The 27,982-nt window shown below is 38.1% G+C and overlaps 7 protein-coding genes and 1 long non-coding RNA gene across 16 annotated transcripts; 5 read left to right on the top strand and 3 right to left on the bottom strand.

Moving 5' to 3' along the window:
* Positions 873-2,584, top strand: LOC104753346 (probable E3 ubiquitin-protein ligase ARI11). The gene is made up of 4 exons (XM_010475611.1): positions 873-1,016; positions 1,085-1,837; positions 2,165-2,264; positions 2,358-2,584. The coding sequence occupies exons 1-4, from the start codon at positions 873-875 to the stop codon at positions 2,582-2,584; spliced, it is 1,224 nt and encodes a 407-aa protein (XP_010473913.1).
* On the top strand, positions 3,497-5,674 carry LOC104749692 (UDP-glycosyltransferase 74C1-like). The gene is made up of 3 exons (XM_010471376.2): positions 3,497-3,861; positions 4,447-4,807; positions 4,901-5,674. Exons 1-3 carry the CDS (start codon positions 3,578-3,580, stop codon positions 5,651-5,653), a joined length of 1,398 nt encoding a protein of 465 aa, XP_010469678.1. The 5' UTR covers positions 3,497-3,577; the 3' UTR covers positions 5,654-5,674.
* LOC104753345 (serine/threonine-protein kinase CTR1-like) lies at positions 6,028-8,961 on the bottom strand (the record flags this gene model as incomplete). The annotated part of the gene is made up of 10 exons (XM_019237684.1): positions 8,340-8,961; positions 8,171-8,245; positions 7,961-8,065; positions 7,787-7,872; positions 7,366-7,486; positions 7,162-7,272; positions 6,960-6,979; positions 6,737-6,858; positions 6,388-6,473; positions 6,028-6,129 (listed from the first exon to the last, which is right to left on the bottom strand). Coding segments are annotated over exons 1-10 (1,260 nt in total), but the record flags the coding sequence as incomplete, so codon positions are not given.
* Positions 9,327-14,031, top strand: LOC104749691 (acetolactate synthase small subunit 2, chloroplastic). 3 transcript variants are annotated; one of them, XM_010471373.2, is made up of 13 exons: positions 9,339-9,670; positions 9,946-10,162; positions 10,372-10,455; positions 10,534-10,602; positions 11,075-11,158; positions 11,322-11,474; positions 11,831-11,917; positions 12,308-12,412; positions 12,491-12,613; positions 12,878-13,030; positions 13,280-13,345; positions 13,588-13,716; positions 13,814-14,031. In XM_010471373.2, exons 1-12 carry the CDS (start codon positions 9,423-9,425, stop codon positions 13,675-13,677), a joined length of 1,479 nt encoding a protein of 492 aa, XP_010469675.1. In that variant the 5' UTR covers positions 9,339-9,422; the 3' UTR covers positions 13,678-13,716; positions 13,814-14,031. The 3 variants fall into 3 exon arrangements, with proteins under 3 accessions (XP_010469676.1, XP_010469675.1, XP_010469674.1); XM_010471374.1 differs by having other exon boundaries at positions 9,327-9,670; positions 9,949-10,162; positions 13,588-14,031; XM_010471372.2 differs by having other exon boundaries at positions 13,588-14,031.
* On the top strand, positions 15,459-18,320 carry LOC104749686 (ankyrin repeat-containing protein At5g02620-like). The gene is made up of 3 exons (XM_010471363.2): positions 15,459-16,753; positions 16,835-17,244; positions 17,321-18,320. The coding sequence occupies exons 1-3, from the start codon at positions 16,024-16,026 to the stop codon at positions 18,185-18,187; spliced, it is 2,007 nt and encodes a 668-aa protein (XP_010469665.1). The 5' UTR covers positions 15,459-16,023; the 3' UTR covers positions 18,188-18,320.
* On the bottom strand, positions 18,428-24,574 carry LOC104749688 (type II inositol polyphosphate 5-phosphatase 14). 4 transcript variants are annotated; one of them, XM_010471365.2, is made up of 11 exons: positions 23,612-24,574; positions 23,264-23,516; positions 22,371-23,175; positions 22,004-22,128; positions 21,724-21,808; positions 21,376-21,541; positions 21,233-21,273; positions 20,844-21,111; positions 20,608-20,731; positions 19,032-19,386; positions 18,428-18,943 (listed from the first exon to the last, which is right to left on the bottom strand). In XM_010471365.2, exons 1-11 carry the CDS (start codon positions 24,453-24,455, stop codon positions 18,554-18,556), a joined length of 3,456 nt encoding a protein of 1,151 aa, XP_010469667.1. In that variant the 5' UTR covers positions 24,456-24,574; the 3' UTR covers positions 18,428-18,553. The 4 variants fall into 4 exon arrangements, with proteins under 4 accessions (XP_010469667.1, XP_010469669.1, XP_010469666.1 ...); XM_010471367.2 differs by lacking the exon at positions 20,608-20,731 and adding an exon at positions 19,472-19,595; XM_010471364.2 differs by having other exon boundaries at positions 21,233-21,541.
* Positions 21,372-21,775, top strand: LOC104749687. Its single transcript, XR_761463.2, has 3 exons — positions 21,372-21,469; positions 21,560-21,613; positions 21,685-21,775. It is a non-coding gene; the product is annotated as an uncharacterized LOC104749687 (long non-coding RNA).
* Positions 24,459-26,726, bottom strand: LOC104749689 (kinesin-related protein 4-like). 4 transcript variants are annotated; one of them, XM_010471368.2, is made up of 7 exons: positions 26,584-26,726; positions 26,304-26,455; positions 25,629-26,197; positions 25,226-25,307; positions 25,009-25,120; positions 24,810-24,925; positions 24,459-24,660 (listed from the first exon to the last, which is right to left on the bottom strand). In XM_010471368.2, the coding sequence occupies exons 2-7, from the start codon at positions 26,445-26,447 to the stop codon at positions 24,478-24,480; spliced, it is 1,206 nt and encodes a 401-aa protein (XP_010469670.1). In that variant the 5' UTR covers positions 26,448-26,455; positions 26,584-26,726; the 3' UTR covers positions 24,459-24,477. The 4 variants fall into 4 exon arrangements, with proteins under 4 accessions (XP_010469670.1, XP_010469671.1, XP_010469672.1 ...); XM_010471369.2 differs by having other exon boundaries at positions 25,629-26,194; XM_010471370.2 differs by having other exon boundaries at positions 26,334-26,455.

Genomic DNA, 27,982 nt, shown 5'->3' with positions numbered 1-27,982 from the left:
AATTGAAAATGAAAGAACTTAAAGTGTCCATGTTACCTTGGACTGATGGACGTAGCCCACATAACAATGTCCAAGATTGCAAACCAATTAAGTACACGACAAGTGGAAGGCAATCAAATAAAGTAAAGCAATATCTCCACGCGAATACCCTTGCTGCAATATCCACCGCCACAAATGTTTCGAAAAGGAAGAATACGGCCAAGGAAGGATCACTGCAATGGGTACCGTAGACATGTATTCCCGTGGAAGCTCGGAGGCAAACTACGTACATGACTAAATTGCATTTTAATAGGGGGAGCACCAAAGCAGACAGATAAAATATGAAACAAAATGAAAGAGCATCAATGCTCACATCTTAAGCTGAATATATACACCACAACTAAATCAAAAGATAAACAACAAGATAGAACTCTTCTCTGTTCCCTTATATAAGATGTTTTAGACTTTTTTTCTTTATTTCATTTTATTAGATTTTTTAAGTTTCTACGCACATTTTCTATTAATTTCATAATTTATTACTATTTAATTTTGCACTAATTTTTATTTATTATTTCTTAATGTCTGTGCCTAAACCTTAATAATTATTAATAAATCATTATGATTAATAAATCAAAAGATAAACAACAAAATAGTTTTATTTTCCTAATAATAGTATATATCACTAATATCCTTTAACACAATAAAATATAATACTATTATCCCTCATCTTTAGCTGAAACCCTACTAGTACCCTATAAAAGGAGTCACGGAGAGACTAGAAGTGAAGCAGCGAGAAATTTTTAGAGAGCAGCCCTAATATATATATCCGAGGAGTTAATCCCTAACATTAATTAACCTCAACATCGTTTTAGGGTTTTTTCTTTCAGCCGGCCATGGATCATTCGGATGATGAGATAATGTATATCGACTCGGAAGAGGAGAATCTTCTCAGCAATGATGAAGAAAGAGAATCTGATGATAACTACGACGGATTAGCTGATCAGGAAGATCACATGAAACGATCTCAGAAAAGTTACGTAGTTCTCAAGGAAGAAGACATCCGCAAGCATCAAAGAGACGATATCGAACGAGTTTCCTAATTTAATGGACTGGTTACATCACTACAAAAATCGAAGACGGTTCGGGATGTTTGAGAGTTGCATGTCCCGAGCCTTCTTGTTCCGCTGCTGTTGGTCAAGATCTGATCGATAAGATCGCTAAGAAAGAACATAAGGAGAAGTATTATACGTATTTTCTTAGGTCTTATGTCGAAGAAGGGAAGAAGTTTAAATGGTGTCCATCACCAGGATGCGAATACGCGGTTGATTTTGGTGGAAGTAGTAGTACTACTAGTAATTACGATGTTTCTTGTTTGTGTTCGTTTAAGTTTTGCTGGGATTGCTGTGAAGACGCTCACAGTCCTGTGGATTGTGATACGGTGTCAAAGTGGTTACTTAAGAACAGGGATGAGTCCGAGAACACGAATTGGATACTTACTAAGACAAAGCCTTGTCCTAAATGCAAGCGTCCGATCGAGAAGAACCAAGGATGTAGACATATGTCATGCTCAGCTCCGTGTAAATTTCAGTTTTGTTGGATTTGCCTTAAACCATGGACCGGTCACACGGCTTGCAATGTGTTTAAAGAAGACAATGAAGATAAAACTAAGAGAAAAAGGGCTAAAGAAGCGATCAATCGATACCACCATTATTACGAAAGATGGGAATTCAATCAATCGTCGAGGCTCACGGCTGTAAGTGATCTGGAGAAATGGCAATCGATGTGGCTTAAGGAGCTTAGTGCAATATTGGGCACACCAGAAACTCAGCTCCAGTTCACTGTAGAGGCATGGCTTCAGGTTAGTAAAAGTATATATATAATGATTCTTTGATTTTAGTAGCATTGCGAACCCGTTGGAAAAGTATGTGGATAGAATATAACAGCTGCGGAAGAAAATTGAATTATTTACATTGTAGAATGAACGATAAAAGCATTGCATTATATTGGAAAGATCATCTTAATGCAGATTAATTTGCAATATAAAAAACGAGAAAAGCTTTTATAAATTGAAAAAAAATCATCTTAATGCAGATTAATTTTTCATTCCACCATTATGAGAACTACCAATGAGACTTTTGTTAGTCACGACATTATTATTGGCTTGTAATTGATTGTACTGTTACAGATCATCGAATGTAGGAGGGTCTTGAAATGGGCCTATGCATTTGGATACTACCTAATTAATCATGAACCCTCCAAACAACACTTTTTCGAGTATTTGCAAGGTCAGTTTTTGGTACGGAAACTCTTACTTTGTGTGTAATATTAATTTTCTCCATTAATTTTAGCAGAACGTTTGTTGTGTTGTTGTCTTTCAGGAGAGGCGGAATCTGGTTTGGATAGACTTCACAAATGTGCAAAAGAGGAGTTGAAACAGTTTATCGCTAAAACTAAAGATCTAAAAAAACATTTTATGAAGTTCCAGGCGAAGTTAATTAGTTTGACTAAAACAACCAAATCCTACTTCGAAAATTTGGTGAACGCATTGGAGAATGGTCTTACTGATGTGACACACAATGAAATCATCAAATCCACACAAGGATAGATCTAGTATCAAAAGACGTAAGGTGACAAAGGCTAGAAGAGTGGGTTAAAATTAATTTAGCAACTTAAAAAAATATCTCTACGGGTTTTATGACTTTTTTGTTTTTGTTTTTTTCTCATAAAACCTTATCTCTAATAATTATATATATAGTAAGTAACTGCAAATTTTCTATATAGTGAGCTGCTTAAGCTTCATCCCATCCCGATTCCTTGCAATTAACACACCACGAAGATAGGGACTGAGAGGATCAGGACCGGTGAAAGGAGTAGAACTGTAGAAGTTTTGATTGCTTGATGTTTCCTTGTGTGCAAATTTGGTGAACCATAATTGTTAAGCTTCTCCAAAACAAATCTCTAGATCAGTAAAAAACAAATCTCCTTTTTAAGGTTAAAGAAAAATTAATTACCATTCAAAATATGGCAATGAAACATCGACTAAACAAATGAGATCACACTACTTAGACATCTATAGAGAAAACAACCAATACAAATATTTTCTCTTGTTAAATGTTTAATGTTTTCCTTGCGTTAAGTTCATCCATAACTCTTTTTGAAGTCCAACTAAATTATAAAGAAAGAAAATAATGAAAATAAAATACATATCATCGGACCCACGCACCCACCTAATCTCCTCCCTTCAGGGCTTTATCTACCCACCACCACCACCACCACCACCACCACCACCACGTTTATTATATGCATTGGTAATAATCTTCTTTCACCATCATAACTTTTTTAATCGTCGTGAAACTTGAAGATTGCTCATCCCTTCAAATTTTAGCCTCAATTGAGTTAAAACAAGAAGAAAAAAGAAAGAAAGGAGAATAGGCAAGTACTGTATCCTGAAAAAAAAGTTAATCAACATCGTAAATAAGGAGACATATCTATATATATACACTATACCCACTTAACTTACATCGGAGACACATAAATTGGAATATATCAAACCACTTATATTGTTTCTTTGGTCCGAACAAATTTACCAAAAAAAAGAATGAGTGAAGCAAAGGGTCACGTACTGTTTTTTCCATATCCATTACAAGGCCACATTAACCCAATGATCCAACTCGCTAAACGCTTATCCAAACAAGGCCTCACCATCACACTCATCATCGCCTCCAAAGACCACCGTGAACCTTACACCTCCGACGATTATTCCATTACCGTCCACACCATCCACGACGGTTTCTTTACACATGAACACCCTCACGCCAAGTTCGTAGATCTTGACCGTTTCAACAACTCTACTTCTCGTAGCCTCACTGATTTCATCTCTAGGTATACATGATTAAATTTCCAATATTTTCGCCTGTTACATCTCTTTTTCATGTTCAATGTAACCTTTTAAACGATGTCCCCGTTTGGGGAAAGGGAAAGCGACTGAAAAAAAATTTAAAAAAATTACAATATAATATGACATTTTTTTGGTAGAATCCAATATAATATGACATATATATGTCCCTAGTTATTTTAAACGTAGTTTACGAATTTATTATTTTATTTATATCAAAGTCTATATCTTTGTCAATTATAAAATAATGCTCAACTTTTGTTTTCTTTCTTCTTTTGCGTATAAACAGAAGACTTAACTCTCTTTAGAGTGATTATATATATCAAGGTATCAACCAATTTTTATGTTTATACAAAGTAATTCAGCCACAGTTACAATTTACAACGTTCATAAGCTTTTTTTAGTGGATTTGAAATACTTAAGACATAATGCAATACCCTCGTAAAAAACAAGAAAACAAAAATTAACTTATTGTTAGTACTATTAATTTCAGTTTCTTGACTTTTTGATGACATTACATGCAAAAACGTTATAAATCTACTCTTATATGTATATATCTTTTGTATATGCAGTGCGAAGTTGTCGGCCAATCCTCCAAAAGCTCTGATCTATGATCCATTCATGCCCTTTGCGTTGGACGTAGCCAAGGACTTAGGTCTGTACGTTGTGGCCTATTTCACTCAACCATGGTTGGCTAGTCTTGTTTACTACCACATCAACGAAGGCACCTACGAGGTTCCCGTTGATAGACATGAGAACCCAATCCTTGCTTCGTTTCCAGGTTTCCCATTGTTAAGCCAAGATGATCTGCCTTCGTTTGCCTGTGAAAAAGGGTCGTACCCTCTTTTACATGAATTTGTGGTCAGGCAATTCTCTAATTTGCGGCGAGCTGACTGCATTCTCTGCAACACTTTTGGTCAACTTGAACCTAAGGTAAGGTTATGATTTAGATATCGTACGTTTTGGTCGTGTACTTGAGTTTGAGAAGTTGGAAAGTTTTGTGGAACGTCTTTCTTTCTTTCACAGGTAGTGAAATGGATGAATGATCAGTGGCCGGTGAAGAACATTGGACCGGTGGTTCCGTCGAAGTACTTGGATAACCGGTTGCCAGAAGACAAAGATTACGAACTCCAGAACTCTAAGACAGAGCCAGATGAGTCTGTTTTGAATTGGTTGGGGAATAGGCCGGCGAAGTCGGTGGTTTACGTGGCGTTCGGGACATTGGTGGCTTTGAGCGATAAACAGATGAAGGAAACCGCAATGGCTATTAAAAAAACTGGATATCACTTCTTGTGGTCCGTTAGAGAATCCGAGAGAAGCAAACTACCCTCTGGTTTTATCGAAGAGGCGGAGGAGAAAGACTGTGGACTTGTAGCTAAGTGGTTTCCTCAGCTAGAGGTTTTAGCACATGAATCAATCGGGTGTTTCGTGTCACATTGCGGATGGAACTCAACATTAGAGGCACTGTGCTTAGGGGTTCCAATGGTGGGAATGCCTCAGTGGACGGATCAGCCCACAAATGCTAAGTTTATAGAGGATGTGTGGAAGATTGGGGTTAGAGTGAAGGCCGATGGAGAAGGGTTTTTAAGTAAGGAAGAGATTGGTAGATGCATTGTCGAGGTCATGGAAGGAGAGAGAGGGAAAGAGATGAGGAAAAATGCTGAGAAGCTTAAGGTGTTGGCTCGTGAAGCTATCTCTGAAGGAGGTAATTCCGACAAGAACATTGATGAGTTTGTCGCTCTTTTGGGAATAACGACTTCTTTGTCGGTTAAATTCTGAGTATATCCTGTTGTCTACGTTAGTTGTCCTCTGCAAACAAATCCATATGTGATTCCTGTTAAAAAGAAGAGATCTTTGTTTTTACGACATAACTAGAATAAAGAGCTTTCTTGCTACTTATATAAAAAATATTGTACATTTTATCTCAAAACGCTCAGTTCTGTGGCATTCGAGAAGTCTAATAGCTCGATGAAGTACTTTCCGCGGTATACATTATACATTGTTACACGATGAGACTGTGACAAATCTGAGAGGGCTGTTTCTTTATGTATGCTTTGTACCGATTGTTTTAGTAAACACTCTTGAATTGCTATGTTCCTCTCCTGGTCTTTTGTATTATCTCCTGAGAAATCATCCATTTGATTGAGAAACAAAGTCNTCTTGGCCTTAAACGAAGGTCGTCTTCCTTCCAAACACATTAGCTTTACTGCGTCCTCCGGGGGCTTAGGATGGAAAGGTTGTACTCCTTCAATCATCTGAANCTCTATAATGGATACGAAAAAATCATATTCGGCTTAGCTATGGTGAAACTAGAAATGCAAAAACATAAATGATAANGAATCAGAGTAGATACTTTTAGAGAGCATATAGAACAGTGAGTGGATTAAACTCTGACTAGATACATAAGTCAAGAAACGCAGAGCATTATTAGAGCGCATGTTTGACCATCAGGATAACTAATAGGTACCTCATATAATACGACATCAAAAAGTATGAATCCATAAGGCACCTACCTCATATAATACGACACCAAAAGAGTAAGAATCCACACTCCTGTCAAATATTTCATCTTTGTAAACCTCAGGTGCCATACAGTAATCTGCAAACAATATACAAAAACCATCATATTAAACTTGCCTCATGGAAATTGATCATTCTTATGGGTATTTTCAAAAAGTAGAAACCGTTAAGAGTTCTCAGAAATCTAGATGTTTGATCTATATCCTATGTCCACAATTAGTATGTGCTAGAACTCTGTTAAGAGTCCCAAATGCGAGGCTGTGGGTAGGGAATTTAAATTTACAGATGAGATATGGACACTTCTTTTGGGTAGCCAGAAGGAATTAAGCATTTAGAACTTACTTGAAGGATCTATATGGGCCGAGTGATTAAGGATTCTCGATTTATCAGATGATAACTTTACAAAACTAATCAACCCAAACCCTGCCACCTTCAGATGTCCTCCATTGTCGAGCATAATATTTCTGGCACCTTACAAGAAGTTGCAAAAATTAGATAACGAGGGTCCAAAAATACGTTCTCATAAAACTTAACGTGCAAATACTTCTTTATTTAGTTATCTTACTTGGGTTTTAGATCACAGTGGNAAAATAATAATTGAACCAATGAGCTGCAGTAGGTTGGATAAAGAAAGGATCAAGGACCAAGCAAATGATGATACTTTACCCTAAGTGTAAAAACAAGTTGTGTTATAGAGTTGATAAAGATNTCTGAGAAGAGTTAAATGATTTGTTCAGAAGATTAAAAAAATGTGGTTATAATGTAAATAAAATCTTTTTAAAAAAAAAAGGCACATGCCTGGCCATATCAAGTGCAAATCTCAGAACTTTGGCTGGAGAAAGACGACCTTTCTTTTGAAGATAGCTCCCCAAGTCACCCTGCAAGTTACCACCAAGCCAACAAAAATATTTCCTAGAATCCAAAAATTGCTTAATGAGGGAAAAACCTTGTAAGGGTGAGATGAAGCTTACTTTAGGATGGTACTCGGACACAATCATCATGGGGACGTTTTGAGTAACAGCTCCAACAAATTGCACAACATTAGGATGACGAACCTTCTCGAATAAAGTAAGTTCGTGTTTGAACGCATTTCTGTATGTAGACAATAAAATTCAGATGAATTAAACTGCAGAACAAAAGTAATACATGAAAAGCAAACAGGACAAACACACAGAGAATGAAGTGAATTACAGAAAACATCACCGGAAACGCACAAATCCAACATAGAGGATTATATAGGAACTATGATTAAAAAACCTTACAGCTCATATCATTATGGCTATGAACATAACAAATGCTTTCAATGATCTATAACAAGCTCCATTTCGACCAATTGACTTGTTTGCTAACTTAGAGAGATACTTAATTATTGAAGAGAAGAGTAAAACATACATAGTTTCATGATCCTTGTAAAGATCCTTATCAAGTATCTTCACAGATACCTTAGTCCCATTCCATTTAGCCACTTGATATATTCCCTGCAATAAAGTACTTTGTTAACAAAGAACTAAATGGAAAACCTAAAGACATCATTACGATAAAGGGAAGCAAAAAGAGAGCTCTTGCCTTTGAGATACCATCAGCTTTACGAACTTGAAGTTCCTGCGGATTTAACTCGTATTCAGGAACTTCACGAGGATTCGCCACAGCCATCGGTGTCCTTTTGGTTTTCTAAAACCAAGAGAAGAAAAATGCAACTAATAAGCCACATTGAAGATCATATGAAAAGAACAGAGCTCACACAAATCCATGAGAAAAGAATAGAGCTATCCGTACCGGAACTTTAGCTCCACGAGCTTTCAAAATGTAGAAAATATCCATGTTACCATAATACTTAGCATCAGCAGCTGCCTATCCAGAACAACAACACAAACCCCAAAATTTCAAAAACCAAAAGCTAACCAAAACGAGAAAACGATCATCAAGTCGCGTCACATTATATTACCGTGCTTCCCCAACGATCACGAGCATCGATGTTAGCCCTCCTGGTAAGAAGTAGCTTGACAACGTCAATATGACCTTCACAAGCAGCGATATGAAGAGCAGTACGACCATCAAGATCAATACTATTAGCATCAATCCCTTCATCAAGCAGATCCTGAACACCTTCAACATCACCTCTACAAGCCACAAAAAGAAGCTGCATAGTTGCGTCGAGATTATCAGGTACAGCGAGCTGCGGACGGTTAGAATCTTCAGGACTACTCCGTCGAATCGGATCTAGAGACGATTGTCTACCGAAACTGAATCGCATATTGTTCCGACGAGGATCGTGCGAAGTTTGACGCGTGAATTGACGGCTTAGCGTACGACGAAGCGATCCTGTTGAGAATTGTCTCGAGATTCCTCGTTTTAGCTGCCCCGCGAGATTCGCCATGATTTCTCTTCTTCTTCCTCCTCCTCCTCCTCTCTCTTTCGTCGTCTTCTGAAAAAATTCGATTGGATGGATAATCACATTTTTTTTTTATTCTTGAGGAAATTGAAAATTTCGTTTTGATCTGTGGGGATTATGTTTGAGATCCGCGAGAAGGATTTTAATTTTTTTTTTTAATTACGGGTGAAGAAGAAGAAGAAGAAGATATTATTGGCGACTTATTGACTTTTGTTTTGACTTTTGCTTTCAATCATTGTTTCCCGCATGTCCCGCGTTAATTTGGACTCTTCCTGATCGTCCACTTTTTTCGGTGGCTTTACCCGAAATAAAATTAATTTAATTATCAATATCTTTCGCAAAATTGTGAATTTGTAACTTAAACTTCTAATTATTGTAATTAGGTCCTGAAATAAAAATTGACTTTTTCGGTTCTTACGTGGAGCTGACGTGTCGGCCTTATCTAGTTTGAAGCCTTTTGGGCTTTTTTTTTTTTTTTGAGGCCATTAATTTTCTGAAGTCCATATAACCGGACCAAACCGTCCGGTTCGACTTACACATATACATACGCTCTGAACGATCTTTGTATACGTTTTCCTTTCCTCGTCTTCAGTCTTCTTCAGTAGCAAAAAAACCATAGGGGAAATCGTCTCTTCAATGGCGGCCATTTCTGTAAGTTCTTCACCATCGCTTCGATGCTTGAGATCGGCATGTTCCGATTCATCGCCTGCTTTCGTATCCTCGACGCGTGTGTCCTTCCCGGCGAAGGTTTCGTATCTGTCGGGTAAATCCTTGAACCGTGGCGAAGAAATGGGTAAGAGAATGGATGGAATCGTTAGAAGCGTCGATGGGAAAATCTCTGACTCATCTTTCCCCGGAGCTTCATCTTCGACTCCAACTTCCAAGTACTATGACTATTTCTCTTGAGTTTTATTTTAATTTCGTAATTATCCGTTTCCTGTTTGATATGTAATTTTAAGCATCTCAGTTTTGATTTGTTGTAAAATTAACATTTTCCTGCAATTATGTTTGGAATTAATTGATTTTTTCTTTTTTTTTTCACTCTCAGCTTTGCTCACTATTCAATCGATTGATGTTGTTGAGATGACTTGGCTTTGCTTAATAGAATTTAATTCCTGAACGGTGTTCTATCACTAATGTTTTCTTTTTATGGTAAAAGCAGGGTGAGGAAGCACACAATTTCAGTATTTGTTGGAGACGAAAGCGGAATGATTAATAGGATTGCAGGAGTCTTTGCGAGGAGAGGATACAATATTGAGAGTCTTGCTGTTGGTCTTAACAGAGACAAGGCTCTATTCACCATTGTTGTCTGTGGAACTGAAAGGGTGCTTCAGCAGGTCATCGAGCAACTTCAGAAGCTCGTTAATGTTCTAAAGGTTGTCTGTTTTTCTAGATCCCACTTCTACTTTACCATAGTATGCATCAGCCGACTATTTGCTTGAAGATTTTGGTGGACTTTCTTTGGATTATGTTCAGAATTCGGATTTGTGCTTAGCATCTTTAGTCATTCTGGTCATTTGTGTTAAAAGATTACATTTGCGGTTTCCTTTTCTAGTCCCTGAATCGACTTCGACTTGCCAATTAGGTTGAAGATATCTCAAGTGAGCCGCAAGTGGAGCGTGAACTGATGCTTGTAAAAGTGAATGCACATCCAGAATCCAGGGCAGAGGTAGTCTTCCTTACCTATGGAATATAAGTGTTTATTTTCTTTCCAATTTTGACGAGTTTCTATCTAATGAATTTACAGATCATGTGGCTAGTTGACACATTCAGAGCTAAAGTTGTAGATATCGCGGAACATGCATTGACTATTGAGGTATCGGCTTATGTTGTTCTTGATATCTGTTTCGCACTATAGCCTATGGGCTTTAGACTTCTCTTTCGAACCTCTTACTTATCATTGGAAGACATAAGAAATCGTATTTAGGGTATCATTTGAAAATTTCTATCCAGTGGTTAGATGTTCTTTACCTTTTGAAACTGGTGATAATCCACATGCAGACTCTGTTATGGGATGTACATTCAGTTTGAGTGTATTAAGGCTATCTGTTTGTCTGTAATTTAATATAACAGAAAAAGATCTTCAATAGGTTGCTACCCTTGATTACACTGTGCTTATAATCTCTTGCATTCTGAATTGTATTGCCTATGCTGATTTCTGTAGGAGTGCTTAGTGTTATTTATGAATGTTAGAGAAGCTGGACCATGAACATATTGCTATTTTTACCTTCGTTATGAGGACATGGAATAAAAATAATTGGTCTCTCTAATTTTAAGCTATCTTGCAGGTAACTGGAGATCCTGGAAAGATGATTGCTGTAGAAAGAAATTTGAAAAAGTTTCAGATCAGAGAGATTGTACGGACAGGAAAGGTAGTGTATTTTTGGAATAACTAGATTGTATGACTTTTAATATCATCTAGTTTGTGCTTTCTAGTGTATGTATGTGTTAGTTACGTCTTTGAGTGGGCATAAAGACAGATCACAGTGGCTTTCACTAATTTAGGGAAATTGGAATGACGATTTTACATAACAGATAGCACTGAGAAGGGAAAAGATGGGGGCAACTGCTCCATTTTGGCGATTTTCAGCAGCATCCTATCCAGATCTCAAGAACCAAGCACCTGTTAGTGTTCTTCGAGGTAGCAAAAAAGAAGTCATGGTCCCTCAAAATGAAACAACAGCAGGGGTATGTGCTTCTCTCCTCCTAAGATCGCTTTAGCGCAGCTTAAAGTTCCTTACTTTCCTTTCAAAGATCTTGGTTGCATATTAATAGATTTGACGGTTTTACTCCGTTTATGTGGTTGCTTCCGTGATTAAATGGCACTGCAATGGGGAACTGTACAATCTTTGATGGTCTGCAAGTGTTAATATGCTTGCATATAGTTAAAAACCTACAAACTACTGTGACTTTCGTGGAGCAGAAATTTTTTGAAGCATGCAATTCTAATGTCCTTTTCGATTTTTTCGCTCTAGCTACACCTGAAGGTTTTCCAATGTTTGCTAATCGCACTGCTAAAATTTATCTTTTCTCTTTAAATGTAGGGAGATGTTTATCCCGTTGAGCCACCTTCTGACCACATGGTACATCGTGTTCTCGACGCACACTGGGGACTTCTCTCTGATGAGGATGTAAGAGAGTTCTTTACTATGTATATAACATCTACTGAAACCACCATGTGATGCATTCCAAGAATTAGCTAAACAGTATTATGAAAAATTCAGTTATCAGAATGTGGTTTCAATTACAAGAGTTCCACTTATTTTCCATTCAGGCTGTCTGGAACTCCAAATTTCGATAATCAATTCTGTTGATAGTATGGACCAACGATTTTCCTATATTTAAAGTTAGACATAGTTAGGTGTGCTTGATTTAGTTACATTAATGATAGATCAATGGAGTGTGTTCGATAGTTGTGGAGATTGTATTTATTTATTTACATAGTAGAAATTGAAGGAGTTCGGGTTTTCTCTAAGCTATATTGTTTTATTTCTCATAGTTATACTTTTCTGATCTTTCAGACGAGTGGACTACGGTCGCATACTCTATCTTTGCTTGTGAATGATGTTCCAGGAGTTCTTAATATTGTGACTGGTGTTTTCGCTCGAAGGGGATACAATATTCAGGCATACTCTTTATCTCTCTTACACGCGCACACACATTGTGTTTGGGCTGTACTGATTTACTGAAAGATTTTTGTTTAGAGCTTGGCTGTAGGACATGCTGAAACCAAGGGCATTTCACGCATTACAACAGTTGTTCCTGCAACAGATGAATCGGTCAGCAAATTGGTGCAGCAACTTAATAAACTTGTAGATGTGCATGAGGTGAGATTACAAAGAGCAACTGTCTTTCTCAATATAATAAACAGTTTTGAATGTTTTTGATGACAATCTTTAAAACGTAGATTAGAGGAAGAGCTTCTGTTAACTCTTTCTGGACTATTGTATATCATTTCCTGGTCTTGTGTCTTTACTTAAATGAGATCTCTAATCCAAGAGTCAAAACTGTACAAGCTTGATAAAAATACTTCAGAGCATGATGTACCATAACTTTCCAAGCAGTTATTAACTTTGTGAGGATTTCTGCAGGTCCATGATCTGACTCATTTGCCATTTGCTGAAAGAGAACTGATGCTGATTAAGATTGCCGTGAACGCTGCTGCGAGAAGAGATGTCCTAGACATTGCTAGTATTTTCAGGGCTAAAGCTGTTGACGTATCCGATCACACAATTACTTTGCAGGTAAAATACTTTTCTCATAAATTGGATTTTTATTTAGGTGTGATTGTATCACAGATGAGAGATCCTTACAGTTGGAGATCTTTTAAGTTTCACATCTTTCCATAGGTCTTCTTCACCTTGTTTGACGTAAACAGAGTCCGTTTGAAAAAAAGCGATGAAGCAGACTTGGATTTTCCATTTTAAACTATTTGTTCCTTTAGTATCTTCAATTTTGGATTTGGTATTGAAATTTGTTGGCTGTGGATATAGCTTACTGGGGATCTAGACAAGATGGTTGCGCTGCAAAGGTTTTTGGAGCCCTACGGTATATGCGAGGTTTGTCTCTTAGTTGATGCTATGATAAACCCATAGGATTCTTGCCATGCTGCGTCAATTGTTCGGAGAAAGTCCAAAGATTAAGTTGTAGTCCCTGTAGTAAAACGAATAACCAAAAGCTGGAACCAGTTTCATGATGTATGGTTCTAAGTATTCTGGTTGTGCTTAAAACAAGAAACAGTTTGACAATATTGTTGAGTGACGCATCGTATAAATCTTTCTAATGAACAATCAAATCACAGGTTGCAAGAACCGGACGTGTTGCATTGGCTCGTGAATCGGGAGTGGACTCCAAGTATCTTCGTGGATACTCCTTTCCTTTAACTGGTTGACTAGAGTGCATCCATGGAACAGCAGAAAAACTTTTGAAGGTAAAAGTTGAAAGTTTCGTTACACAGTTTATGAGCCAACGCAAATAGAGAGACTGCGTAGATATGTTTGTGACTTCGTTTATTTTACAATTATCAGGTCTTTGGGGGTTTTGTTTGGCATTTCAGTAGAAGTTGTTATGATTACTCTTCGTTCGTTTTCGTTTTCAATTATTGTGTTAAATCTTATCATCATCTCGCAAGATCACACTTAAAGTCGTTATTAGTATCAAAAGTTACTGACTAAAAAGAGGGAGCACAAATGGACTTTGTAAATGTTAAAAGAGTCAAAAGTCAAACTAAGTAAGCCTTGACTGAGCTGGACGTGTACCTGCAATGTTTGTCCCTACTTGTCATCTAGAAACTCGATTCACTTACATTAATAACCTAACGTTACTTTTATCTGTTTACATAAACTTAAGTAAAAAAGCGATTATTCGCTAAAACATTGTTAATTACTCTCCTCTAATTTGAGCCAAAATTTTGGCTCGAAGGAGTTATAAACTGTTATTAAGCTAAATCTAACTTTTATGAACGTGAAAGTCCGTCCATACGACTCTTATACTTTTAGGCTTTAGCCACTTCTCTAAAAACATCTGACCCATTTTAGTTTACATGACTATTCTATTTTTAAATCGGGGAAAGCTTTGGAGTTAGGATCATTGGCTGACATGTGAATATGTGATATCAAAAGCCTTCTTTTTTCTTTATTTTTTGACAATATGATATCAAACCTTAGATTTGACCCCAAAAAATGACACTTTTGCAAGGAAATATATTATATATTTTCCGATATGCATGCATATGAGAAGGAAAAAAGTTTGATAATTGCATATATAAAGCATAATTATTAAAAAGCACATGGTCGGTTTACTCGTTTATTTTAATTTCATAATTTGTCTGTAGCGATTACAAATTTATCGGGGCACTATGAATGGATCGATAATTTATTTATTTATTTATTTAAATTAGTATACTATTGTAGACTTTGTAGGATAGTGGGACAAACTATTTTATATTTTCTGGTCTGAATGATAATTCAAAATTTCAAATAATTGGACAGTTTCTCAATTCCAATTGCAGTTTATAACCTTAAAATTTAGGTATGGTTGCTCCACTATACTACAATAGTATACTAACATATTTAGCAAAAAAAAATCGTATTTTTCTTTTCCCTTTCTCTGTTTTCAAACCTACAAAAAAACTAGTGTGGATTCTAGCGCTCCGATTATTTTTATTTTTTTTTTGTCTAATAACTTTTGAGTTAAAAATTGATATTTGGTTAGAAAAGTGAAAAAAAAAAGTTGTAAGAAATGTAAGTCTTTTGTAGCCGTACTTGGTTTTTGTTGTACAAGAGTTACATACTTTTTACATTACATCATTGTATTTGTACGTACGTACAATAAAAGAAAGAAATCGTTAATTAACTAACAAAGTGATAAACAATATAAAAAAAAAAAAAAACCCTAACTAAGTGAGACTGACTCAAACTTTTATAACAAGTTGTGTCCTAGCTCTTGTTTAGACTTTCAACTCGGATTAGGTGACATGGCACCATCCAACCATCCATAGAAGAGTCAATGGAAAGAGTCACTGCAGACCTCCATCAAATTTCTTATTAAACTCTTGCAGAAAAAGAAATTATATTGTCGACAAAAAAAAAAAAAGTTCAACTTTTATAATTATCTCTTATTATTACATAGAGAGAGTGAGGTGAAATAAAAGCGTGTTTTATTTAAAAAAAAGAAGGCACTAACAAAAGAGTTTGTGGCTGCTGAAATTCTTCAAACTGATTATGATGTTGATGTTCTGCTTCTTCTGACACATCCTCTCTCTCTCTCTCTTCTCTCTTCTCTCTTCTTCTTCGTCTCCGGCCTAACAACAACAAACTTCACACATGTGGTCAGATAGCACGAGAAAGGCTTAAGCTTTTTTTGCAAACCCTTGTATAAATTCTTGGTCTTCTGGAGGTAACTGAATCAGCTTCAATCTCCGATCTTTTTAATCGATTCCAAGTTTCTTTACAGCTTGGGAGGGGACGATTTGACATGAACTCTAGAGTCTTGTCTCTAAATCGTTTCCCGTAAAGTTGGTTTTTTTTTTCTTCTTCTTTTCTTGATGATATACATGGATTCTTCGAGGTGATGATGATGTCATCAAAAGCTTAGTCCTTTTTTTTTCTTCTCAAGATTTGTGTAATTAGAGATTAGTGTTTTTTGGTTGGTTAGATTTGGGGGGAGAATTAGATCATCGGGGTTTAGGTAGTTTTGTTGATAACGACGATAAATAAATTCGAGTAAAATAGTAGATATGACTATAATGGAGGAGAAGCAGAACAGTCCTGTGGGGGAGAAGCAGCAGAGCTTTAATGGTATTATGTTAAACCAAACACAAGAGAAGCAGACAAAGTCAATGGAGAAACAACAGAGTTTCAGATGTGTGGTGGAGAATCAACCGAGAAAGGCGAGAGCTCTAGAGAAACAAGTGAGTTTCCAAGGTGTGAATGTAGAGAACTATCAGCAGAGCAGACTCGGGAGATCAATGGAGAAGCAACAGAGTTTTCGAGGTGTCAATGTTGAGAATAATAATCATAAACGTGGTGTTATGGAGAAGCTACCTAGTTTTGGCAAAGCAACAATGGAGAGGCAGAAGAGTTTCCGTGGTGGCTTTTTAGAGAAGCAGAAGAGCTTCCGTGTGGTTATGGAGAGGCAGTTGAGTTTTATAGGTGAGAGGAGGAAGAAGACTGAATCACCTGGTAAAAGAGGAGACTCTTCTCTTCATATCGCTGCTCGAACTGGGAACTTAGGTAAGGTTAAAGAACTGATTCGAGGTTGTGGCAATGATGGGCGTGGGGATGAGTTGAAAGAGTTGTTGTCAAAGCAGAATCTTGAAGGAGAGAATCCTCTTTATACTGCAGCAGAAATGGGGCATTCGGTTGTTGTTGAGGAGATGTTGACGCATATGGACCTTGAGACTGCTTCCATTGCTGCTAGAAACGGGTTTGATCCATTCCATGTCGCAGCCAAACAAGGCCATCTTGGTATAAAGATTTTTGACTATCTTCAGATCTTCTCCATTCTCAATGGATTGTTCTCTTACTTGGCTTGTCTTTCTTTTTCAGAGGTGTTGAAGATACTGTTGGAGGCATTCCCAAATTTGGCAATGACAACGGATTTATCATGTACAACTGCCTTACACACAGCTGCAACACAAGGACACATTGATGTGGTGAATCTTCTTTTGGAGACAGACTCTAATCTGGCTAAGATTGCTAAGAACAACGGTAAAACCGCGCTTCACTCTGCAGCAAGGATGGGTCATGTGGAAGTTGTTAAATCTCTGATAGGTAATGATCCAAGCATTGGGTTTAGAACCGATAAGAAAGGGCAAACTGCTCTTCACATGGCTGTGAAAGGTCAAAATGATGGGATTGTTGTGGAGTTGGTGAAACCTGATGTTGCGGTTTTGAGCGTTGAGGATAATAAAGGAAATACGCCATTGCACATTGCTACAAACAAGGGGCGTATTAAGGTAATGGCTCTTTACTTTTCTCAAGTTTCCAGTTGATTTTAGTTCTCATGTAAACTGTTAATTGACTTCTCTGCAGATAGTGCGGTGTTTGGTATCTTTTGAAGGCATTAACCTCAACCCTATAAACAAAGCTGGAGATACGCCATTAGATATCGCTGAGAAGATAGGAAACGCAGAGCTTGTGTCAGTTCTGAAGGAAGCAAGAGCTGCTACAGCTAAAGATCTCGGAAAGCCTCAAAACCCAGCTAAGCAACTAAAGCAAACAGTCAGCGACATCAAACACGAGGTACAATCTCAGCTCCAGCAATCCAGACAAACAGGTGTTAGAGTCCAGAAGATAGCAAAAAGACTCAAGAAGCTTCATATTAGTGGTCTAAACAACGCTATAAACTCAGCAACGGTTGTGGCTGTACTTATTGCCACGGTGGCTTTTGCAGCAATCTTCACAATACCCGGTCAGTACGAAGAGGACCGGTCGAAAGGACCGTTGCTAGGACAAGCTCATATAGCAAACAAAGCACCGTTTCTGGTCTTCTTCATTTTTGACAGCTTGGCACTGTTTATATCCTTAGCTGTTGTTGTGGTGCAGACTTCAGTTGTTGTGATTGAGCAGAAGGCGAAGAAGAAGCTTGTGTTTGTGATCAACAAGCTCATGTGGTGTGCTTGTTTGTTCATATCCATTGCCTTTGTTTCTCTCTCTTATATTGTTGTTGGCAAACAGGAGATTTGGTTGGCTGTGTGTGCCACTGTTATCGGCGGCACGATTATGTTGACTACGATTGGTGCGATGTGCTATTGTGTGGTCATGCATAGGATGGAGGAATCTAAATTGAGGAGCATAAGGAAAGAGAGAAGCAAGTCTCAGTCTTTCTCTATGTCTCGTATGCCGTCTGATTCAGATATTCTAAATGGTGAATACAATAAGAGAATGTATGCCCTCTGATTTGTAGAGAATTTGGACAATGAGATCTCCTCATAATGTAAGAATAACCAATATATACTTGTATCTTGAACCTGTAAGCCATTGCTATTTGAGCTTCTCGACTAGAATGACAGATCTGTTATGAGTTCATTTATCTGTGTAACGTCTTCCTTTCGAGAGAGAGACAAAGAGAAAGAAGTTCACAGTACCATGAAGAACAATCTCAAAGCAATCTGCTCTGCTATCCGATGAATCAAAGAATGAAAATGAAGAAACTATAACTGAATGTAATCCGAATCCTTAGTTGTGAATATAAGAATTTTAATCTCCTACTGGGTCTGTTAGCGTTTCTTTTGATGGCATCACAGTTCTGTTCCTAAGATCTAGCTATAGTTGTGATGTAACAGGAATCATCATCAACCACCGTCTGGTGGAGTCATCGGTTCTGTGTCTGGTGCTTCCACCGCGGTTAGACTCTGTCTGGTAACGCGTGGAACCCTCTAGATTCTTTGTCACGCTGGTCGTTTTAGAATGAACAATACTAAGGGATTTGGCAGCTGATGAGCAGTGACGGACTTTGATAGAGTGGCTTGTTGTTCTGGTCGAGCAGCTTCCCTGAACGATTATGATCAGGGTCACTTCCTTGTCAGAACTATCTTCACAAAATGGGTTTTGTTGGATGCCATCAATGGACTCGTCTGAGGTGTGAAAGTCTTCATGATGAACCTTCACCTGCAGTGAAGCATCTGGTTTTATAATCCCAGCTCCTGGAGAAACCTAGAGATTTTTGTAATAAATATTATTGAATCTGGTCAACTGGTATAGTGAAAACAGCAAATCATTGGTATAAAAGGAGAATAATAACCTCGAGCCAGCGAGGGAGACCAAAGGTGCCTCTATTCTCGGGTTCCTCTCCATCCTCTCTAACGAGAGTTTGACCCTTACAGACGATGTTGAAGATGGCTCTACTAGAGTTTGAAGTGTTTCTGATTGTAAAGATGAATGTGTCCTGACTATAAAGAAGAATGTTGTTGGTGCTCACTGATGTTTCTGGAACCGATTTTAGTTCCTCGAACATGGATATGAGTTTCTCATTGGACCTTACTATTTTCCCTAGCTCTTGTCTTCGCACAGATTTATCGGTGTGAGCTATGTTAGCATGAATTTTGCACCGCACGGGTTTGTGATCACTCTCAGTCACATCCATACAAGCTTCATACCTGCAAACTCAATGCATAGGAGGAGGGTGTTGGGAAAGGGGAAGGGGATAGAAAAGAGAGAAAAGATCGTGGGATGGAACATTACATTATAGTAGCCGCAACTACAGGACACTGCAAACTGCACTCCGAATATGTGAGTGATTGGTTGTCTCTATATATAACTCTGTCACACCACGCGGGTATTCGCTTTTTCTCCCCTGAATCATACCCTGGAGATAGGAGGAGCAGCATAGAAATCAATTACATTGTCCAAATCTTTCTCTTCCTAAAAGCTTGTTTCGTTAGTGAGAAATATAGTGCCACAATATCCACAAACTCATGATAGATGAGAAATTAGCAGAGTATTTCAAGATCTATCTTTTACCTCCAAGACCTGGTTTATTCTTTTCAAATTTGTAAGTCGGCGGGAAGGTGATTAACGCCTCACGCATTCCTTGGAACACTTTTCCCTCATTCATCTCTTGCCTAAGTTGGTCTTTCTCTCTAAGCCAATCAAAAGATCGGTGCGAAATGAAGTCTCTCGCTTCATCATAGGTTATACCAAACAACCTATAATTGAAGTCACCGAAAAATGCAACCAGATCTGCTGCTGCTAAATCAGACTTCTCCTCTTCACTGCTGATGTTTGTATTCTAGGAAACAAAGAAAACGAACAATAAAATTAGCAAGAGACAAACAGCAGGAGCTTGAGACCAAGATTGTGAACCAAAAATGTAAATGCTGATAGTAATGCTAATATATTAAGTTCTTACAGTGTTATTCTTTAGCGCTTGAGCAGAAGTTGACGCACCAGCTGCAAGAGAGAGGGCCCATGGCAAGCCAGAAGAATAAAGCAGCCAAAATAAGTACGTGGAGAAGCCAAGAGAGCAAGACAAAAACAGGTACGGTACTATACCAGCTGCAGCAGTATATACACTTTGTCCTTTAGAGAAGACCATTGACCGATATATGTGATTGAAATCCGCGTTTCTCCGAGTAACTGCCTCCAGGTGAGCAGCCAAGTGACAGTTCACAAAGCACATAATTCTGTCATAAACTCTGATTCTCAAACCCACACCTCCCTGTTTTTGACAATGTAGGAACAATAATATGTGAGCAATGAGATCAACAATGATGACTCATTTTCATCGGAGGTTAGCCATCAAAATCCATTATCATTGATTATTGGATCATACATCAGACTAAATANAAGAGAGAAAAGATCGTGATATGGAACATTACATTATAGTACATGCAACTACAGGACACTGCAAACTACACTCCGAATATGTGAGTGATTGATTGTCTCTATATATAACTCTGTCACACCACGCTGGTATTCGCTTTTTCTCCCCTGAATCATACCCTGGAGATAGGAGCAGCATAGAAATCAATTAACATTGTCCAAATCTTTCTCTTCCTAAAAGCTTGTTTCGTTAGTGAGAAATTTGCAGAGTATTTCAAGATCTATTTTTTACCTCCAAGACCTGGTTTATTCTTTTCAAATTTGTAAGTTGGCGGGAAGGTGATTAACGCCTCACGCATTCCTTGGAACACTTTTCCCTCATTCATCTCTTGCCTAAGTTGGTCTTTCTCTCTAAGCCAATCAAAAGACCGGTGGGAAATGAAGTCTCTCGCTTCATCATAGGTTATACCAAACAACCTATAATTGAAGTCACCGAAAAATGCAACCAGATCTGCTGCTGCTAAATCAGACTTCTCCTCTTCACTGCTGATGTTTGTATTCTAGGAAAGAAAAGAAAACGAACAATAACATTAGCAAGGGACAAACAACAGGAGCTTGAGACGAAGATTGTGAACCAAAATTATAAATGCTGTTAGCAATGCTAGTATAGTAAGTTCTTACAGTGTTATTCTTTAGAGCTTGAGCAGAAGTTGACGCACCAGCTGCAAGAGAGAGGGCCCATGGCAAGCCAGAAGAATAAAGGAGCCAAAATAAGTACGTGGAGAAGCCAAGAGAGCAAGACAAAAACAGGTACGGTACTATACCAGCTGCAGCAGTATATACACTTTGTCCTTTAGAGAAGACCATTGACCGATATATGTGATTGAAATCCGCGTTTCTCCGAGTAACTGCCTCCAGGTGAGCAGCCAAGTGACAGTTCACAAAGCACATAATTCTGTCATAAACTCTGATTCTCAAACCCACACCTCCCTGTTTTTGACAATGCAGGAATAATAATATGTGAGCAATAAGATCAACAATGATGACTCATTTTCATCGGAGGTTAGCCATCAAAATCCATTATCATTGATTATTGGATTATACATCAGACTAAATAATTTTGGGTTATCCAGAACTACAGAACCAAGTGAAAGATAGCTGCAAAGACAAACCTTGTTGCCAATGGCGCGGCCAAAGCCACATGGAACTGCTGCGACATCAAGATCTCCGACATGTGTTCTTATACTCTTCCTCACCCTAAGCAGAAAGTTATAAGACATGATGTGACAAAAGATGATTAACTTGTAATCTATGATTTAACTTTACACTCTTCAGACAGGTTAAAGACTTCAAATGCTACGTAAGGAAAGAAACGACTGTTATCTGGTCCACCTGCAATCACTCGAGAAACCCAAAAAATGTAACACATCCGAATTGACTTTTTTTGCCTACCAAAGAGATATTAGCAGTCCTGCTAACTGCCTTGAACCCATACGTTCAAAAGTATTTCTCTCATCCAGTGCATTTCCAATTGCATCAAGCCACCATTGGCCCACGGCACTTCCTTCAACCCCTACCTACAACCGAAACACCAATATGAGCTGACTTAAAATATGTAGACATACAGCATTGTCCCCATATTAAGCATATGAATCCGCATGCAACAATTTAATCATTTTAGTGAAGACAGTTTTTTTCAATAACTAGTGATCCTAGTTAGTACTAGACCAGTTTTGCGTGCTGTAGTTGTGTTAATGATCTGGTCAACCGGTTTTGAATGAGAAAAATAGTCATGAGTAACTGTAAGAAAAGGAGTTACCGTTTCCTTAGCAGTGGACATGGCAAGAAAGCCAGCCCCCATATCCACCTCTTGCAACCCAATAGCAACAATGCCGACATCTGAAACAGCAGAACTCAGCCAAGACACAAGCGCCCCACGTGAGGCCCGCCCTTCACCAACATTCCAGGTACCAACCAAGATTTTAACACTGTCTTGTCGAGCATAGGTCATTTCCTTTTGAGAGAGTTCCGTTCGGATTACGCTGTCCAGAGGTCCTGGAGATGTCACATACCATCCTCTTACACCACCATGAGTGGCTAAGCTAAAAATGAAACCACCACCTGCTGCTAGCTTTATCACAGGTTCATTGTGTGAAACCCAGCTTGCAATTAGCTTTCCACCAAGATCCAAGACCTGGATGTAACCACTTGCATAACCCACATATATTCGATCACCAAAAGTGCAAAAGCACAGAACAGCCTGCTGATGATGATTCACCTCCCGCAAACGGTTTCCATTTCCGTCCCACTGAGCAATTACGCCATTCATGCTTCCAGTCCAAATTGATCCATCTGCCGCTATCGCAATAGCTTCTACCTTCCTAGTGTCTTCTGCAAAAGCTCCTGTACTTCTAGTGGCTGCTCGACGAACAGCTCCTGCAGCTCCCATTATGGCATGGCGCGATCGTTGCAGAAACCCCTGTGACTTTTCCTTTTTTGGTGCCGAGAAGAACTTCACTTTCGTTTCTTCAACTTGTTGACCTTGCGTTGGTGGCATGTCCACACGATTTTCGACTTGGCCATCAATATTAAAAACTTTCACAAGCTCTTTATTCTGGGCATCCCTGCACAGATAGATCTCTTTGAATTATCATAATAGAACCACAACAGAGACTATTGCATGTCATTATTTCAGAGCCAAAAAAAGATTACCAGATTGAGAATGATAGGTGCTGCACAGCCCACACTTTAGCTCTTACTGTATCAACTAACAAAAACTTGACATCTGATGAAGATATGCTGCATGTACCATTGACAGTAACTTGGCTCCTCAGGTCAATGCCAGACCTCTCCACTAACAATGCAGCCATATGCTTCTCCTCCGGCTTAAGCACCAGAGACTTCTCTAAAGAATCCAACGTCCATATTTTTATCAATCCGCCATCAGAACATGACCACATATCACCTGAAACATAAACAACAAGAAACTAAAAATATTGGAGAATCCAAATACGAACCATCAAAAACTAGATCAACCCTCTAGAATCAGAGAACACTAACCATATGAGCTTATGACAATATAATTCACAGGACCACGATGAGCTTGCCACGAGAGTCGTTCCTTGAAAGGCTTTGAATCATCCGCAGTAGTCGTACTCGGCTGATCCATTTTCCAGGCTCTAATTTTGCCATCCTTGTGGCCGGTCCACACAAGCCTATTGCCGTGGTCAATCATCAAACACAAGGCAGGCGAGGTCGGAACAGATTCATGAAACGGTGCTGTATCCTCATCCCCTCGACGTACCTGCCCACCAAGGCCACAACCAACCTCGTATGCTTCCTCCAAGTTCCAGAACCTCACGCCGTTCTCTTGTCCCGCCCATAGCTGACTTTCTGTGCAAGCAATGTTTCTGAGAAACTTTCCCGTCTGTGTCTCTCTTAACGGATGCGGTCGGAGCTCGAGACATGGCGGCCGTCCAGGATTCACCGCAGCACGCACAGGCACTTTGAATACGTCAACGCCTCCTCCTGCGCCGATGAATTCTGGAAGGGACTCGATACCATCCTCCTTGCCGCCGTCATTTCCACCTAGCTGTGATGCTGGTTTGGATGGAGGTGTGACAAAACCGTAATCCTCCCCGTTGCCTCTTTCGCCACCGGTTCTGCCATTGATGATGACTACTCCTTCGGTGGAGAACTCGCCGGAGGAATCAAAATAAATAGCTTCGGAATCCGACGTTACAGATCTAGAGCCCTCATCAAGGCTATATTTGCGGATCGGGTGGTGCGGCTTCTGTTCACATTGCTCAACATAGGAATGCGTCTTACGCGGTGGCAGCGGATGAGCAGGGACGACCGATGCCAGCGCCTCCCGCTCATCTGCTTCAATGATAACCGAATCCATGGAAGAAGAAGATCAAAAGAACTCACGAAATGAAGAAATTTGGAAACCGGAACGAATCCAACCATGAAGAGGAAATGAGAAGGAGAGATTGAGAGAGAGCGAGAGAGAAAGGGAGAAGAGAGCACGTCACACGAGAGAGAAACATGGTGATCAAGTGTTTACGGACGCGAAGTCTCTGCTTCTGTGACTCATAATTTATCATCTTCTATAAATAGCAATTTCAAAAACCAAAAAAAAAAACATATATTTCACGTTCATAAGATTGATTACTTCTTCAGTTCATACATTTTCTTCATACTAGGGAAGAAACTACTTTACAAAGATCATAAAGGCTTATACTTAATTGACACTTACATCGACTAAAGGAATCTGTTCTTGCGAATTATCCACACCATTCAAACAAGGTGGTTTTGCAGCTCCATAATAGAAGAAGGCCATGATTTTTGAAAGCTCATCTGCTGTTCTAATGCCTGAAAATATGTTAAAGTGTTGTAAGTACAACAATAAGGTTAGAGATTTCGGTACTGAACGGTTTTAGGTTTCGAGACAATACCTTTCTCACGGTATAGTATCTTTCCGGCTTTAGTGAAGATGATCTCTGGGAACACAGATACTTGCAATGCAGAGACTAAATCTGTCTCAACCACAGCATCAACAGCAACACACTGGAAGTAATAATGACCCAGGAGGAGGATTAAAGCACAGAACATAACAGACAGCAGAATTTAAGAATGGTTTTGAAATTGGTAAAGAGATGTTCAAAAACTTACCCTTGGTGAAGGAAGTCCACAGTTCCATATTACCTGAATAGCTTTCTCTAATTCTTCCCTGAATTTTTCGTTTTCCTTTGGCCTGGAATTAGCCAAAACACGTATCAAATTTTGACAACAAAGCTAGAACTACTATATTCCATCTGGAAGTCAAATCTAAGCAAGAAGAGAGAGAGCCAGAACCGTCTATAAATACAATAAAGATTGACACTTTCTAAAAACTAAAGTGTGTTGGATACATAACACTTTATAAACACTAAAGCGTGTTGAATACATAAACAAAAACAACCTAAATAACAATCAAAATTAGGGATGAAGATAAATTCTAATCAAACAAATGTCAGAAATAGTTTTAAATGTTCTAAAATTTTTGACAGTAAAACAAACTGTTACTACAACAAACCTTTTGTAGCGGTTGTGAACAAGAACCATGAGAGGACTGATATCTTTGAACACCGTCTCTTCCCATTCTGCAGTTTTGAGACCTTTAATCGGGCGTATATAGTTGTCATCTTGCCAAACAATCTCCTTCTCATTATCATCTCCTTCATCATCATCTTCATCATCATCATCCTTCTTCTTTTCATTCTTAATCGTTATCTTATTAAAGAACTGGTTGAAACTAAACCCCCAACCATCAGCATCCTCAGGCCAATCAGGATCCTCTTCATTCACAACAAGTGGGTAATCAGCAAGAAGCTTTTGCATCTTCCTCCTCTTCTCAACCATATCAATCTCTTCATCTTCTTCGACATCGGGATGCTTATCAATAACATCTCTTATCGTCTTCCTCCATTCTCTTCTCTCTTCTGGATCATCAAGACTCCCTTCAGAGGTATCTTTTTTCACTTCCTCATCTCCCTCATCTTCACTGTCACTATCTTCTCCTTTCTCTCTCCATACCTTCTTCCCAAGTTTATCAACTAACCCAAAAGCTTTCACATTTCTTCTTGACCTCATAACATTCCCCTTCTTTACCACCCCATACGTCAGAGCACAACAAAAAGGTTTCAACTTTAAACAATTAGGGACTCCATGTAATCAAAACTAAAGAGAATTATGCGGTTCGGAGACTAACCGAATAGGAGGAGGAGGAAGCAATCTTTACCGAACCGAAAACGTCAAAACGATGTCTTCTGAAATGGGGAAATAATAATAGAGAAGAGCTAAATCCAGTTTCTTGAATAGTGCAAGTGAACTGTGTCGAATATGGAAGAATCATTTCTCCTCCTGCAAAACAAAATTTAAACACCCAAAGAGATTTTTCAAGTTCAATTCCAAAATTGAATCGCCCAGACAAACAAAAAAACAAGGACAAGAGGAAGAAAATATTATTGAATAGAAAAAAATCAACAAACCTTGAGTTGTTTTGTGGTGGAAACAATGTAAAAGCTTGAATTTTTGCAAGTCGATTTGAAAACTGTATTTGGTTCTGCTTCTTCTTCTTCTTCCCCAGCAAAACAAAAACAAAAACAAAACTTAGAACCCTACACAAACCTCTGTTCTGTTTGTTAATTGGGATAGACTCGTACACCAAAATTATATCAAATAGGAGTATGACACGTCAGACAAAAATAATTTATGTTTTGTTATAACCAACGTGTTGAATCAATGCTATGGTCATGCAATCGAAATAAGTTATAAGCCAAATGTATCATACAAACCAAATTTAGGGTTTCTTCTTTAATTTTCATGTTGCTTGTTAACCTTGATCTGGTTCGAATATTCGACCAGTTTGTTCCATAGATCTCCCATTGACCATCCATTAGATACTATTCCGTTACCTATATATCCCAAAAGGCAATATAAATTGATCAGCACGAAACGTTCCTCTCTTTTATAATTTCAATGTAGTAAATGAGAAACAAAACTTGATTTAGGTTATGGTCTAGAGCTTCAAATCCAAATGTGTAGTAATCAACAAACTTGGAGTGTGCGGGCAACAACCTGAAGCTTGAATGTGCCACATGATAGAAAAAAAAAACTATTTGTTTTGTGCTTGTCTTCCCCAACGAATTTTTTTTTTTTTTAATAAAAAAAAAAATCAAGGCCTCATGAAACCCCAATTTTGTAAATTGAGATAGAATGGTAGGCCAAAACTCGTCAATTAAAGTCGAAGTGATACGCATTATCCAATAAAAATAGTGATCCAAACTACAACGTAACTAAAGGTTCTGTGATATTTTTGTATATTTTATTTGAAATTTTAATTAGCCAGTACTCCTTTTATTTCACAAATAACATCGTTTTAAGACTTTATTTTTTGTTTCATAAATAATGTCGTTTGTATGTTCAATGGCTAATATCATTTTATTACCTACTAGGTTTTGAACTCACGCTATGTGTGGATATATTTGATATATTTTGATAAAAACTATATATGATTGATGACGGAAGTAAAATACTTATAAAACATTTAATTTAGTATTAAGGAAAAAGTTAAATTTCAGATACATAATTTTTTGAAATATAAAAATCAGTTGTGATATAAAATCAAATCTGATAAAAAAATCATGAATTTAACTCGACATCCAAACGAGGCGAATTAAACTGATGATCTCACATATCCTAAACTATTTCTTTGACCACCAGAAAAACAAAACAATTTTATCATCATGAATTTAACTCGTTTTCATATTTAATTGATAGCTACCACCTATGTTTTCGGGTTTTTTATTCAATGTTTTCTTATTCTTCATATTCTTTCTTGTCATTTCTATTGTCAAATTTTGTGGTAATCGTCAGTCATCATTATTT

This window comes from Camelina sativa, chromosome 16, assembly GCF_000633955.1.
Source record: "Camelina sativa cultivar DH55 chromosome 16, Cs, whole genome shotgun sequence".
In the NCBI taxonomy this organism is placed as follows: Eukaryota; Viridiplantae; Streptophyta; class Magnoliopsida; order Brassicales; family Brassicaceae; genus Camelina; species Camelina sativa.
The sequence above is the reverse complement of the archived record's forward strand: the minus strand, read 5'-3'. Positions and strand labels throughout refer to the sequence as shown.